The following is a 13,850-nucleotide window of genomic DNA, read 5'->3' on the forward strand; positions in this document are numbered from 1 at the left end:
TCAGACCTTGGGGGGGGGGGGAGACTATATTTTGAAGGGGGAAAAAGAGAACGGGTTCCTATGCCCCACAAATAACCCAGAGGTGCATTTTAAACAAAAGGACACATTCCACTCATGTAAAAACATGCTGATTCCCGGACCGTCCGCAGGCCAGATTTAGAAGGCGATTGAGCCGGATCCGGCCCCTGGGCCTTAGTTTGCCTATCCATGCACTAAGCAATGATCCAGGAAGCCTCTCACGCCCCTCAGCAGAATCTCAACTCTGCCACAAACTCACTTATTTGATCCAAGGCGATCTATTTTTCTTAGCCTGAGCTCCCATTTGCAATATAGTGGTAACAATATTGACCTACCTTACTGAGTTCTTATGGCAGATGCCACTTGTGCTACTTACTTTACATCTGCTAATTCCTTGACAAGTGCCAAGCCATTTTTGCATGCTTTGACTGTTACTCATCAGATGATCTCTGGGGACATTCCTGTCTCCTGTACTTTTTAAGGAAAATAAGCACTTCTCCTTTCCCCAGTCTACTAAAATTTCTCTTCCTCTTATCCTTTCATTGCCAAACACATGCATTATAAGATTCTTTCAATTTCTTTTCATTGTTTCCACCTTAAAATCACATGTGGTCAGGCTCAATCAAGCCTACATAATAGTTCTACTGTCTGACCTGGAAGTCTTTATGCGAATAAGAAGAACTATAAAGTAGGTGCTTATACACATTACAAGTGTTACATGGTGACTGAAAGTCCTATATACAATCATAGCCATTAGGAGGCCTTAGGCGAACTGCTCTACTCCACAGGAACTTACACTACAATAATTCTGATAAATCTTCTAGGTAGCAAAAGCCTGTTTTTGCTGCAACAGCCTAAAATGGCAAGTGTTCCAAAAGTTGCAACCTTACAGGATTGATGCAAGGATGACTAAATTATGAGCACTATAATTATAACTACTTTTTATTAGAAATACTATTTAGTGACAGTCCTTCATTTTAGGCAACATCTAGCTTCTTCTCTCTTTTGTTTTTGCCATTCCCACCACCATGGCAACATCTACAAAGTAAGACATAGAACTATGAATCAGCAAGTCCCCAGTCCAAATCTTAGATCCATCATGAACTTCATTATGCCAAGCCTCAGTTCCCCATCTCTGCAAATCTGACCCCACTATTTATTTCCCTTGTACTGCCATGCACCTGTAGCTGTCAACAACACGCAACACTTAAATCGCCTGATGAAGTGTGGGATGTAGCCTGGGAAATCTCAACCCACAATAAACAAGGTTAATCTTCGAAGGCGCCATTATTTGTTGCAATAGACCCAAACCTGCAACAATATGGTTTTTATTTATCATAATTTTTATTATTATGACAACAGCAGCATATAGGTTAATAACGTTGCAGCTATGAGACTCATGAAGCCCCCAGAAGAAATTTCACCTCAGGGCCACAGCAGAAGTAAGCCACCATGAATACACACATCTTAATAGACCCAAAACTACAACATGAGGACGAATAATACTGACCTACCTTACAGGGCTATTGTTAAGGATTCCTGACCTAATGCATGTGAACCGTTTTGAACACACCAAAATTCAAAGTATTAATTTTCATCCTAACAATAATATATATCTATAGATATCTAAAAATGCCCCAATTTTCACGAGCTTGTCTTTCTTCTTTCCCTACGAGCTCCTCATCCTACACTGCAAGGCCGGCCTTCCCCCATCGCTAGACGTTTACCTGATGGGCCACTGCCTGCCCAAAGGCCTCAGCCTCCCCTCAGCAACAGGAACAAGGGATGGGGGGCAGGGACAGAAATAGACGGAAGTAACCGCCACTTCGGACAGGACACTACTTCCTATCACGTGATCTCAGCGTGACCTGGAAAAAAAAACAAGCCGGCACGCGCACCCTCCCTCAGTCAATTCTCCGAAAGCAAGAGCAAAAGGGGGCGGAGTCAGAGCGGGGGCGTGGAAAGCAGGAAGCGAGAGAGAGCGCTAAATGGTTGACAGCGGAGGGCAGGCGCGTGGAGGGTGGGTGGGGAGGAGGAAGCAACGCCATTGGTTGGAAGGAAGACGTTTGCGTATCCCTCACGGTGGGAGAAGAGAGGCGAGATTTAGAGCGCGTCGCGAAGCGTTCAGGTCGTTGGGCGGGATTCCGTGTAGGATTCAGCCCATTGGTTTCTTGGGAGGTGAAGGCTGTGGCAGTGATTGGTTGGAAAAAGAAGAGGAGGCGGGAGGTACTTATTGTCTGATAGCGGGTGGGAGTGCGGTAGGAGTGTTGATTGGTAGTTGTTGGAGCAATGGGACACTTTTATTGGCTGGAGGGAGGGGGAAAGGAGCAAAGGGTTCGGCCGCTGGGAAAACATAAATACAAAAAGAGTGGAGTGGTTGCGTTGGGATGGAGGAATGTGACCGGTGTGGAAGGAAAAGGTGCGGGAAGTGGTTGAAGTTTGTGAAACGGATCTATTAGGAGTCTGGGACGCACAGTAGCAGGGAGGGCTGAGCATACGTGTGTATAAAGCAGACACGTGTGTGAGAGATCAACTAACTGAAAGTGAGGTTTCATGGGGATGGGTTGTGATTTTTCGGGGAGAACTCGTGATCTCAGTGTCGGACGTTTGTTGTTGTTTAGTCGTTCAGTCGTGTCCGACTCTTCGTGACCCCATGGACCAGAGCACGCCAGGCACTCCTGTCTTCCACTGCCACCCGCAGTTTGGTCAGACTCATGTTTGTAGCTTCGAGAACACTGTCTAACCATCTCGTCCTCTGTCGTCCCCTTCTCCTTGTGCCCTCCATCTTTCCCAACATCAGGGTCTTAGTGGGGAGAAATTAATTACTAGCCTGAGGGTTTGTCCCCAGTATTTTGTATTCAGGGGGAGAGAGGGAAGACACGTGTGTGGTGGCTGTTTGGCCGCTAGATGCTTTTGGACTACAGCTCCCATCATCCCTGACCAATGATATTTGGAAGGCTACAAGTTCCCCAGTCCTGTTGTATGCGATGTAATCTGCATGTGTGCATGAAGAAGAGACTAGGCTTTTGTGAGACATACTGCATTTCCAGTTCCGTTGTAATAGCAGTAGCACCACTACCAGTTGTGTACAATGTCTTTCATACTGTAAAGTGACAACGAGGCAACTCTGAAAATCAATTCCACTCCTATTAGTATTGTAGGTGGGGCTGAGTCTGAGGTGGAAAAGGAGATTTGCTCATGCAAGACAGGACAGAGTGAGTAAAAATTGTAAACCGTTTGGATTATGGCACACAAACATAGATCAGGGAGGCAGTGAGATGAGGTTGTTTTGTGTCTCTGTTGAAATCGGCAAGGGCAGGTGACTGTTTCTTAGAAAGTGATCAACAAGTTTGTACAAGACCGCATATGTTTCTAGCTGCTGTTTCATAACAGCTAGAGAGATAGCTATCTAAGCTGTTGCTCACAAGTGTTTATTTATTTTGAAGAAAGATATACATGGCCTTTCCCCCACCTTTTCTGCACAAACCTATGCCCGTTCCTTTGTTACTGAAGTTTTGGACTTTTTCATTATTAATACAGTTCTGGTTACAGGTTTTGCATGTCTATATTCCTTTCCTCACGCTGGAAAAATATGTAGGTGCCTAATTATGAATGACATCGCTATTTGCTAGTCTGCAAGCTTTGCAGCTCTACATTTTACAGGCGGTTTTAAAAGGTTGCGTAAAAGTGTAAGTAATACATTGTCTGAATAGCAACTACCGGTAAACTTGGAAGAGCGAGTGTGGTGTCATGGCTAGCAGGCAGTCCAACTTTTCATACCAAGTCTGCAAAAGTACTTCAACTCATGGGCCACACACTGCCTTGTTGCACAGCGGGGGGGGTGGGGGGTGGGGGTGGGAGCAAGACCAAAACTTGGTGCCCCCCCCCCAAGCCATCACACTGCTTTCTCAACACTGATAAGCAAGTTGCTTCTGGATTCGGGGAAGAAGGTGCAAGGCTGTGGCAGGTTCCTAGAGCCCTCCCACCCCGTTCCCAAAGCTGAGAAATCTCCAACTAAGCTTTAGGAAGGAGGTGGGAGGACTCAAGGGCCCTGCCAGAAAAAGGCCTTGAGGGCCACATGTGGCCCTTGGGGCGTGCGCTGGACCACCCTGGGCTAGAGTGTTAGGCTAGGACCTTGGGGACCTCAAGTCTCCTCAGCCATGAAGCTCACTGGGTGATCTTGGGCCACTCACCGTCTCTCAGCCTGACTTAACTTCAAAGGGTTGTTGTGAGGATAAAATGGAAAGTGGGGAGTGCCACATCAAACTCATTGGAGGAGAGGTGCAATATAAATGTAGTAATATTCCTTTAAATAAATAAATAAATCTTTTTGATGGCATAGGTCATCCCTGTTAAAAGAGAGGGATGGGGAGTTTATGGTCCTGGAAATATTGTTGGCCTACTATTCTCATCACTCCTGGGCCATTGGCCACACTGGCTAAGGCTGCTGGGGGTTGGAGTCCAACATTTTCATTTAGGAAAATTTCCCACAGGGGGGAAAAAAAGCCGTTGAGTCCTGAGATATCTAAATCAGTGCCTTAATCTGGGAGAATATTATTTCAAGTTCTGTTCTTCAGTTTTAAACTGCTTTTCAGACCAATCCCAACATGGCTCACGTAAGTCAGAAATTCAGCATAGTCATGGTGAAAATGAAGCATATGAAAACGTTACCTCTGTTTTCAACATGCAGTTATGGTTGCAATCCTTTACCCGCTCTAATAATAATAATACAATGCAGTTACAGCAAAGAAAAGAACACAGCATTTACTTTATGGCATCATTTTACGTGGTCTTAAAACATTGGCAGTTGTTATAGATTCTCCACAGACAGGTTTCTGAGACTGATGCAAAAGCTTTACTGTACTTTCTTTTTCCCTTACGTGTGGGGAAAAAGGAAGTTCAGGTTTTATTGCAATCCTAAGCACGCTTAGGGACAAGTAAGTTCCATTGGACACTGTGGGACTTACTTCCAGCTAAACATGTATAGGATTGCACATTGTAAGCCTCTCTTCCATTTCTACAGCGGATGTTTCCTCCCTGAGGATACTGCCTTCAGATTTTATAGAACTGCCACCTTAGCATGCAGCCTGGAGTCTGAAATCCAGCTGTGTTACTGACAAAGATAGCAGTCAGAATATTTAGCTGAATAAATTCTGTTTTCTGTTTGTCAGCCATGCATTTACAGACACACAAACAAATACATAATGAAGTTTTGTGTTTAGAGGCATGTGTTTTCTGTAACTCTGTGGTGTTTGTTTTATAAAAGATGATATAAATAAACCATTTTTCCCCATTATATGCAGTCTAATGCCATCCCTGTTTGTTTGGGAATAGGTCCCATGCAGAAGGCTGCCATTATTTTAAGTCGGCTTTTCATACATGCATTCCACATTGATGGCCCTCACTGCCTATCATGGAAATCTTAATGCTTACTAGGCAACATGCTTAGAAGACTCTGATTGTAACCAAGAAAAACACATGGAAAAGGAGACGCTCCCTCTTGTATACCATTTCACTGGGCAATTACGTAGCTGAGCTTTAAAAATAAATAGCCTGATTGGTCTGGCGTCAGATTGGCCAAATGGCAATCGTATACAGAGAGAGAAATGCAATATTTACACCAAGTTGCACACCCATTCTGGAAAATAAACAGCATTCAATGTGTGAGTTTGGAATGCTTGCAAATCCCTGTGGACTTAATTTTACTGAGGAAGGGATTCCAGACACAGGAAGCTACTGATTCACAATTTCCTCGCCTCAATTCAACAGCCTTTAGCCACCCTGAGCCTGCTCTTGCCCGGGGAGGGCAGGGCATAAATAAAAATTTACTTATTTACACCTGGCCCATACAGCTCTTTGCACAAACACTGCCTTTATTGGATACAAGGAGTGGATGCATTGTCTTGTTGCAGTGAAAGGAAGATTCATTGAGATGTTATTTTTCCTGCCGGGTATGTTGCTTGCCAGAAAAATCAAGCTGACTGCTTATTATTTATTATTTAGGAAGCCTGTACCATAAAGTGCTGCGCTAAGACAAAAAGCAAGAGACAGTCTTGCTTGCAGGCTTTCAGTCTTAAGAAAGGGAAAAGGACAGGGAGGAAAAGGAAAAAAAGCAGACACCGTTTCTTAAAGTAATGTAACTATAATGTAACTGTCTTTATAATGGAGATGGTTTAGGAAGAAAGGAGGATAGGGCTGCCTCAAGACATTGTGCCACATGAGGAAGGTAGGCCTGATCTCCCTGCTGCCGCCTCTGGCTTGAAATAGTTTTTGCTGCTGCGTTAGCTGTCTAAGTCCTCCTGGGCTATCTTCTGCCATGATCCATGTGGTTGGGACCTGAGAGACCAAGATTCAAATCCCCACTCGGCCCTGAAGATCTTTGGGCCTGTCACTGCCTCTCAGCCTAAATACCTCACAGGGTTGTGGGGGGATTAAATGAGGAGGGGAAGAACCGGGGGGTTGAGGGAGAAAAAGGTGGGATAGAAATGCAATAAATAGATACCACGCTGGTTTGTTTGCTTGCTGCATCTGGTCTGTCTCCCCCACCTCCCCAAATTTGTGCCGTCTGCTGTGGAGTGACCAGTGGTGGTCCCAAAGAATAGGTTAAAAAAAGGTAAATGACTCCTGGACGGTTAAGTCCAGTCAAAGGTGACAATGGGGTTGCGGCACTCATCTCGCTTTCAGGGTGAGGGAGCCGGCGTTTGTCCACAGACAGCTTTCCAGGTCAAGTGGCCAGCATGACTAAACTGCTTCTGGCACAACAGGGCACCGTGACAGAAACCAGAGCACACAGAAACACTGTTTACCTTCCAGTCACAGCAGTACCTATTTATCTACTTGTACTCATGTGCTTTCGAAGTGCTAGGTTGGCAGGAGCTGGGACAGAGCAAAGGGGAGCTCACCCCGTTGCATGGATTCGAAGTGCCAACCTTCTGATTGGCAAGCCCAAGAGGCTTAGTGGTTTAGACCACAGTGAAAGTGTCCCAAAGAATAATGCTTTGGTGTTGATTACTGTTAAACTTTAAACCATGTTTGTTGCAACAACCGCAAATACTGCTTAAAGTTTAACACATGTGCTAGAGTCACCACACTCCAAGGACTTGTGGGGTCTGTAGAGGCCTTTGAGAGTGCTGCAGTGGAGATTGCGATGTGGGGCAGGGGTGGGTTGGATCCAGCAAGCAAACAAAATGGCAGCACTGAGTGGCTTGGCAGGTGAAGGCAGCTGCAGATTAGCAGGGGGACACCGATCCGCCATTCATCCCAATCACTGCCTGAGACAAGAGGCTCACCCTTGTCTACTGGTAGGGCTGGCCCAGAAGGAGGAGCCACATGGCTGCTGGTCCATCAGTCAAATGAATGCAGTAAGCCCTACTGCCCCATCACTGTCTCTGCAGCAGCCAGGTGGAATTATACTAATAGATGGCTGTTAAGGGAACATCATTAAACTGAACAGAAAATGTACCTATCTGGAAATTCCTCAACTTGATATATACAGTAGTACCTCGGATTACATACGCTTCAGGTTACAGACTCCGCTAACACAGAAATAGTACCTCAGGTTAAGAACTTTGCTTCAGGATGAGAACAGAAATCGTGCGATGGTGGCGTGGCGGCAGCGGGAGGCCCCATTAGCTAAAGTGGTGCTTCAGGTTAAGAACAGTTTCAGGTTAAGAACTGACCTCCGGAACGAATTAAGTACGTAACCAGAGGTACCACTGTATCTGTTTTTGTAACTGTAGTCATTTAATTATGCTGCATTGCATAGTAACCCTTTACTGTAAATATGTATTGTACTGTAAATATGGATTGATTAAGCTCTATAGTACCGTATGTTGACAAGAGAGGAGAAGCCAAAGAACTTTACAGCTGATAATTCTGGTTTCTTTTTTCTTCTTTTTCTTGCTTGCAAACTTATGACTCAGACCCTTGGACAGGCTGTTTGACATTTGGGCTGTGACTTTTATTGTTCCACTTAACCCAGCATTCGGTGTGGAATTTATTGTTATGCTTAACCAGTATGAGAAAAAGAGGCTGGCTATCGTGTCTTTGAGCTCTTTCAGTTTCAAGAGCAGAATCATTTCTGCTGTGAGGCTCACAGGGATTGTTTCTGACGTTTGCTTCCTCCTTTCAAACTGGCAAATAAAATATAGTTTTGCAAAAGGGTTTTATTAAGCATGGAACTCCCTAAAAATGCTTAGCAAGGGACAATTCAGTACCAAGTGGGATTATTAGGCTCTACTTTTAAAAAAAGCAGCACGTGCCTGTCTTTGCAGAGATTGCCGGGCTGTGGGCAACAGCCAGCAACCCTGTGGAGAATTTTGTGTGTCTTGAGTGATACTGTTATATATTTAAAAACCTGTATTTGTTGATGGTTCCCATTCATTTTGATGGGAGGCGGAGCAGTAAGTTACCCTTGCTCTTGACTCACCTCTGAGATTTTCTGCCCTCAGTTCAATCCTTGGATATTTATGTGAAGGATTACATCATATCAAAGGCTGTGGTTTGTAAGGGCTTTTGCCATCTCCATACAGCTTGCAGCACTGGAAAGCAGTGAAGCTGGACTGAGGCCCTTTTAGTTAGAGAGCCTCACTAGATTTGGTTTGCACTGAATTTAGTAGTATTTGGCCAGAGTTCCTGGAGCTCTTAGGACTGTAATTTTTGTAATATGCCTGTGTGTGGCTTGCCCCATTTCCATACCCTCCAACATATCTCCAAAGAAAATAGGGATGGCCATAATGATAATAATAATAATAATAATAATAATAATAATAATAATACCCCATCCACCTAACTGTCAAGTTGCCTCAGCCACTCTGGGTGGCTTCCCATATTAAGAGCATAATAAAACATTACACATTTTTTCTGTATACAGAACTGCCTTCAGATGCTTTTCAAGGTGATATAGTTCCTTATAACCTTGGCTCGGGGGGTCTCATTACTCCATACAATCCTATACAGTATTTCTCTGGTAAAAATAAGGACATGCTAAGGAAAAGTGCCTCTTGTTTTTGTCCATGGAGTTTTCTTGGCAGGGATACTGGAATGGCTTGCCGGTTCCTGCTCCAGGTGGATCACATTTAGTCAAAACTCTCCACTATGACCTGTCCGTCTTGGGTGGCCCTGCACGGCATAGCTCATAGCTTCTCTGAGTTATTCAAGCCCCTTCCCTATGACAAGGCAGTGATCCATGAAGTTTGACCAAACTACAGGAGGCAGTGGAAGACAGGAGTGCCTGGTGTGCTCTGGTCCATGGGGTCACGAAGAGTCGGACACGACCAAACAACAAGGAAAAGTGGGACACTGCAGGATCAAATCAGAAACTGAGATGGCTTCTGATATTCTGTGACTGTCCCTGGAAAATAGGGACACTTGGAGGGTCTGCATTTCTTTTTGTTCAGCATTAGGCCTAAGGCAAGAGTGAGGAACCTTCTCAGCCCTGAGGGCTGCATTCTCTCCTGATGGGCAGCCTTCTGCATGCTACATGCCAGCGGTTGGTGAGTCTAGAGGCAAAAGGGCAGAGCCCCTGATTTTGTACGGTAGGCTACATTTCAGCCACACAGAAACCAGGGGTTTCTACACTCCTCCTCCATCTCTTCAACCAGGCCCACGAGAAGCTTTGCCACACTTCAAGGGCACATGCCAACCGGGTGAAAGCACTTGAGGAGGAGCCTCTAGAGAGCAGGGCAGGTGAGGGGTCTGGCCTAGGGAGAGAGGGCACAGTGTAGTTTGAAACCCATGGGCCAGAAAGACGGACATGGAGGGTTGCGCCCAGTAGGCCTGAGGTTCCGCAGTGTGGCATATGTGTGGCTCTCAGACAGCACTGACCAGACCCAGGTTGGCTTAGTTTAACAAGATGGTCGCTTCATGTTCTTCAGAGGACAGCTCAGTTGGTTAGAGCATGGTGCTGAGAGCACCAAGGTCACAGGTTTGATTTCCATAAGGGACAGCTGCATATTCCTGCTTTGCAGGGGGTTGGATGAGACAATCCTCAGGGTCCCTTCCAACTCTATGATTCTACATGTCTTCAGCCTGTATCCTGAATCCAAATGGGGCAGAGGTGGGGAGAAGTTGAATTGCTGATCTCCATGACAGGTGGGTAAGCCTGTTCCATGTAGTCCTCTGCAGTGGACTTGCTGAATTAGCCAGGGCTGCAATGTCCTAGCAACTTGATTTTGCTGTTTTGATAAGTGCAGCACTTGATTCCTGATGCAACAGAAGTGGTTGCTGGGGGAAAAGACATGTTGACTCTGCACAAGGATTTGCTGACACGAGAAACCACACGGACAGGAAAGTCCCACAAACTTTCCCAGAACCTTCAGGGTTCCCACTCTTCCAAATATTGACACTACTCAGCCTGCGCTGAACTTTCCGTTGGCTGAAGGAGCAGAAAATGGAGCACTCAGACTGGGCATATCTACGCTACATACGTATATTGATGTTATAGTCTGGATAACTATCCCGAGTCGCCCCGTTCACATATGATATTCCTTGGAGTGTGGATTCCTTTTTCTAGGCAAGTTGAAACACGTCGGTCTGCCCTCTTACCTACGACTGAGGCCTTGGAGAACGAAAAATACGCCAAGGTTTGGGCACCATTCCACTACCCAGACCTTGCCACCTCATCCCCTCACACCATGTGCTAGCCAAATGAGAACAAGCTGCTACATGCTCTGAGCAGCTCCCCTGGAAAGGATCAAGGAACAGACTAAGCTTGATTAAGAGAAGGCAAGATTGGAGCAGTTAAGGCGGCATGAAAACAGCCCTTGTCTCCTCAAGTGGGATAGGTGCCAAGACCCAGCTGGCTTTGCTCACTTCCTTGCAGAAGGCCGAGTGACGACTTGCAAGTGGCTCTCTGGCAACAACAATGTCTCTTTGCTATATGCACGGTCCCAGCTGGGAACTGGCCTGAAAAAACCAGTTTCCATACTAACGCAAAGTATTAGAAGGGAGTAGATTTTTCCTGTGTACTGAGAGCAGAGTCCAGGTGGGGTGGGGGAGAGGGGAGGGTTTAGGTGGAGGGGGAAATCAACCAAACACCCAGTGGACATACACAGTTGTACAAAGTCAATCATTTGACAGAAAGAAAACAAGGACGCCTGTCTGAGGAGGGATGAACAAGTGATTCATCGTCTGCTCGAGCCAAAGTCAGCCAGCCACATTGCATGCAAGGGGTTGGATGCCATGCTCTGCTGCAGACATTTTTAGAAATATTAGCTTCAAAATATAAATTTCCCCCTTCATTTTCACATTTCAGGAGACAAATGTTTGTATACATTTCATGCCGCATATTCAAGTGCTCACAATTACAGTGGTACCTCAGGTTAAGTACTTAATTCGTTCCGGAGGTCCGTTCTTAACCTGAAACTGTTCTTAACCTGAAGCACCACTTTAGCAAATGGGGCCTCCTGCTGTCGCCGCGCCGCCAGGGCATGATTTCTGTTCTTAATCTGAAGCAAAGTTCTTAACCTGAAGCATTATTTCTGGGTTAGCGGAGTCTGTAACCTGAAGCGTATGTAACCTGAAGCGTATGTAACCCGAGGTACCACTGTACAGGCGATTTCATGCCAGGAGAGGTGATTTGAATCTAGTTCTCAAATAAGGTGTGCATGATTGTACCAGACACAAGCAAGCAGCAGGCTTCGCTTTCAAGTTTAATACGTACATAATAGGTATCGTTGGAGGAGTGTACAGGCAGCCACCGCGATCTTACCTCACCCCATCAAAAACTCGGACTATTTATATGTAAGGATCTCTTACGCAGACTGTGAAGGGAGGTTGTAAATGATCCATCAGCCCTGTCAACTGTTGCTGATTGAGGGCCTCTCCAGTTGACCTGTTTGTAAGCATCCTGAGTTGCTTGAATAAAGCTTACCCAGAAGTTAGATTATATCCGATCTTTATTGAGCGTTGATGTTTATTGGGCCACAAGGAAGTTACACAACAAAGAGCATTGTTCTACATCCTGGTTTGTGGGGCGCTTACATACCTTTCCATCACTGTTTAAGGCATTTCCTCATCAATTTCCAAGCAGTAAAAAGTTGAGATTCTTTTCAAAAGCAGATTTATTGCGCACAGGGTGACCGAGCCCTTTAATCCGTTTTAATTGCGTACACCTGAATTTCCGACATCGGCTTGAATTCCTCCCACAAAAAAAGTAGAGGCTGTCTTGGAAGCAAACGTGTTAAGTAGCCTTTGAATTTCTTTCCTGCAGAAAAAACCCACAAAATCCGAGACCACAAGAGTTTTAGCTGGTCTGCCTTTTGGCAGCAAGAGTTACTGTTTTAAGGGAGATGCAGAGACTCGGAGTATCCTAGTCATAGCTGTCAACGTTTCCCTTTTTGAAAGGGAAATTCCCTTATTCCGAATAGGATTCCTCACAAGAAAAGGGAAAAGTTGACAGCTATGGTCCTAGTCCACCCATTGGGAGTCATTGGGAATTAAGCCTTTTACCTCCTGAACCCTGTCCTCCTGTCCATGAATCATGGCTCATGCACTTAGGGTTGATTTGCAAAAGATAAAATGCTTCCTGCTGTTATGAAACCCTTTCCTTCTGTCATGCTTGGCTGATGCAGTGAAGGAAAGAGCTGGCTTGCTCAGGGCTGGTGACCATTCCCCCCCACCCCTCCATAAAACACTCTTCAAACATCTCGTTTATTTACAAAGCTTTAATAGAGCAGAGAGGCACATGGAAAGGCATTGCCCAATACACAGGTGGCGGAGTAAGGGTCTAAGAGCAGAGGGAGGGAGGGAGAGCAGTTTCAACTATACAAAATGATTAGATTTTAATTTGCAGCTTCCAGAGAGATGAATGGGGCATTGGGGAGGCAGGTGAAAGAGAGAGAGAGAGAGAGAAAGAGGTGTTCAAATTCAGCTGTGAGTTGTACATTTTCAAACTTGGATTTCTGGGAATCTAACGATGGTCTTCAGGCCAGCTACCTGGTTATTTTCACTGGTCTCACATACTAGTTTTAGAATTTCAGATCTGGATGGGTGAAAAAATGTTAAGAACCGCCATGCTGGATTACACCAAACGAGCAGCCCTGTGGACAACGACAGCTCTTATGCACACACCCCCGAACCCCGGAACCTCACAAGCAAAGGCACAGTAAAGATAGCCACCCTCTTGACATATGTGGCCAGCCTCTGGCCGTCAGAAAGATGATATATCCCTTCTGAATGTGGAGGTTTGGATACCAGCGACTGTGGCTCCCCCTCCCCCCACCTCCTTTTCCCTTGTGCTAAATAATTCACGGAACACAAACCAAACACTGCGAAATGAAAGACAAATCTGGAACAGAAAAGAGAAGATAAGTTGTTAAAAGGAAATAACCCAATCCATCTTGGTGAAAAAGGAGAGTTTTCCATCAGTGGGACAGCTCCCGACTCTACCTCTTCACTGCTTGCGCTAGGTGGTGGTGTGGATAGGGGGTGGGGAGGAACGGTTTTCGGCGCTCAGGGCGCAGGGAGGTCTCTCTTCCCAGCTGGAGCGACTTAGTTCCATAACATGATCTACAGAAGGAGAGGAAAAACATAAGCATTTAGGGGGGGGGGGGAGTTCTTGACATGAAGGGCATCTACATGACAAAACTTTACACCAGTTTCAAATCACTTTAAAGATGGTTTTTCCTCTGGCAGCCATCATTTGTGAAGATGCTGACATTTCCATGTAAGAAGCCTGTTGCTCTTTCCTGTGGCTCCTATTCCCAGGGTTTCCTGCTGAATGGCTGGGACCATCAAAACTGGTTCTAAACTAACTTGAAAAGAAGTAATCTTCCCTTGTAAAATCCAAAGCAAGAAGAAGAGTTTGGATTTGATATCCTGCTTTATCACTA

The 13,850-nt window shown here is 45.5% G+C and overlaps 2 protein-coding genes across 2 annotated transcripts in view; both read right to left on the bottom strand.

Annotated features, from left to right (window-relative positions):
- The window catches only part of STARD3 (StAR related lipid transfer domain containing 3), a 28,438-nt gene extending 26,500 nt beyond the window's left edge, over positions 1–1,938 (bottom strand). The window contains exon 1 of the mRNA XM_083408718.1: positions 1,746–1,938. The gene's annotated coding sequence lies outside the window, so the exon portion shown is untranslated. The remainder of the gene's footprint in view (positions 1–1,745) is intronic.
- A 10,730-nt stretch (positions 1,939–12,668) lies between these two features.
- PPP1R1B (protein phosphatase 1 regulatory inhibitor subunit 1B) overlaps positions 12,669–13,850 on the bottom strand; it is a 47,995-nt gene continuing 46,813 nt past the window's right edge. The window contains exon 9 of the mRNA XM_083408785.1: positions 12,669–13,527. Within this exon, the coding sequence (XP_083264911.1) occupies positions 13,424–13,527 (104 nt within the window). The 3' untranslated portion in view covers positions 12,669–13,423. The remainder of the gene's footprint in view (positions 13,528–13,850) is intronic.

This window comes from Podarcis tiliguerta (assembly GCF_965153285.1).
Source record: "Podarcis tiliguerta genome assembly, chromosome: 13".
Classification (NCBI taxonomy): domain Eukaryota; kingdom Metazoa; phylum Chordata; class Lepidosauria; order Squamata; family Lacertidae; genus Podarcis; species Podarcis tiliguerta.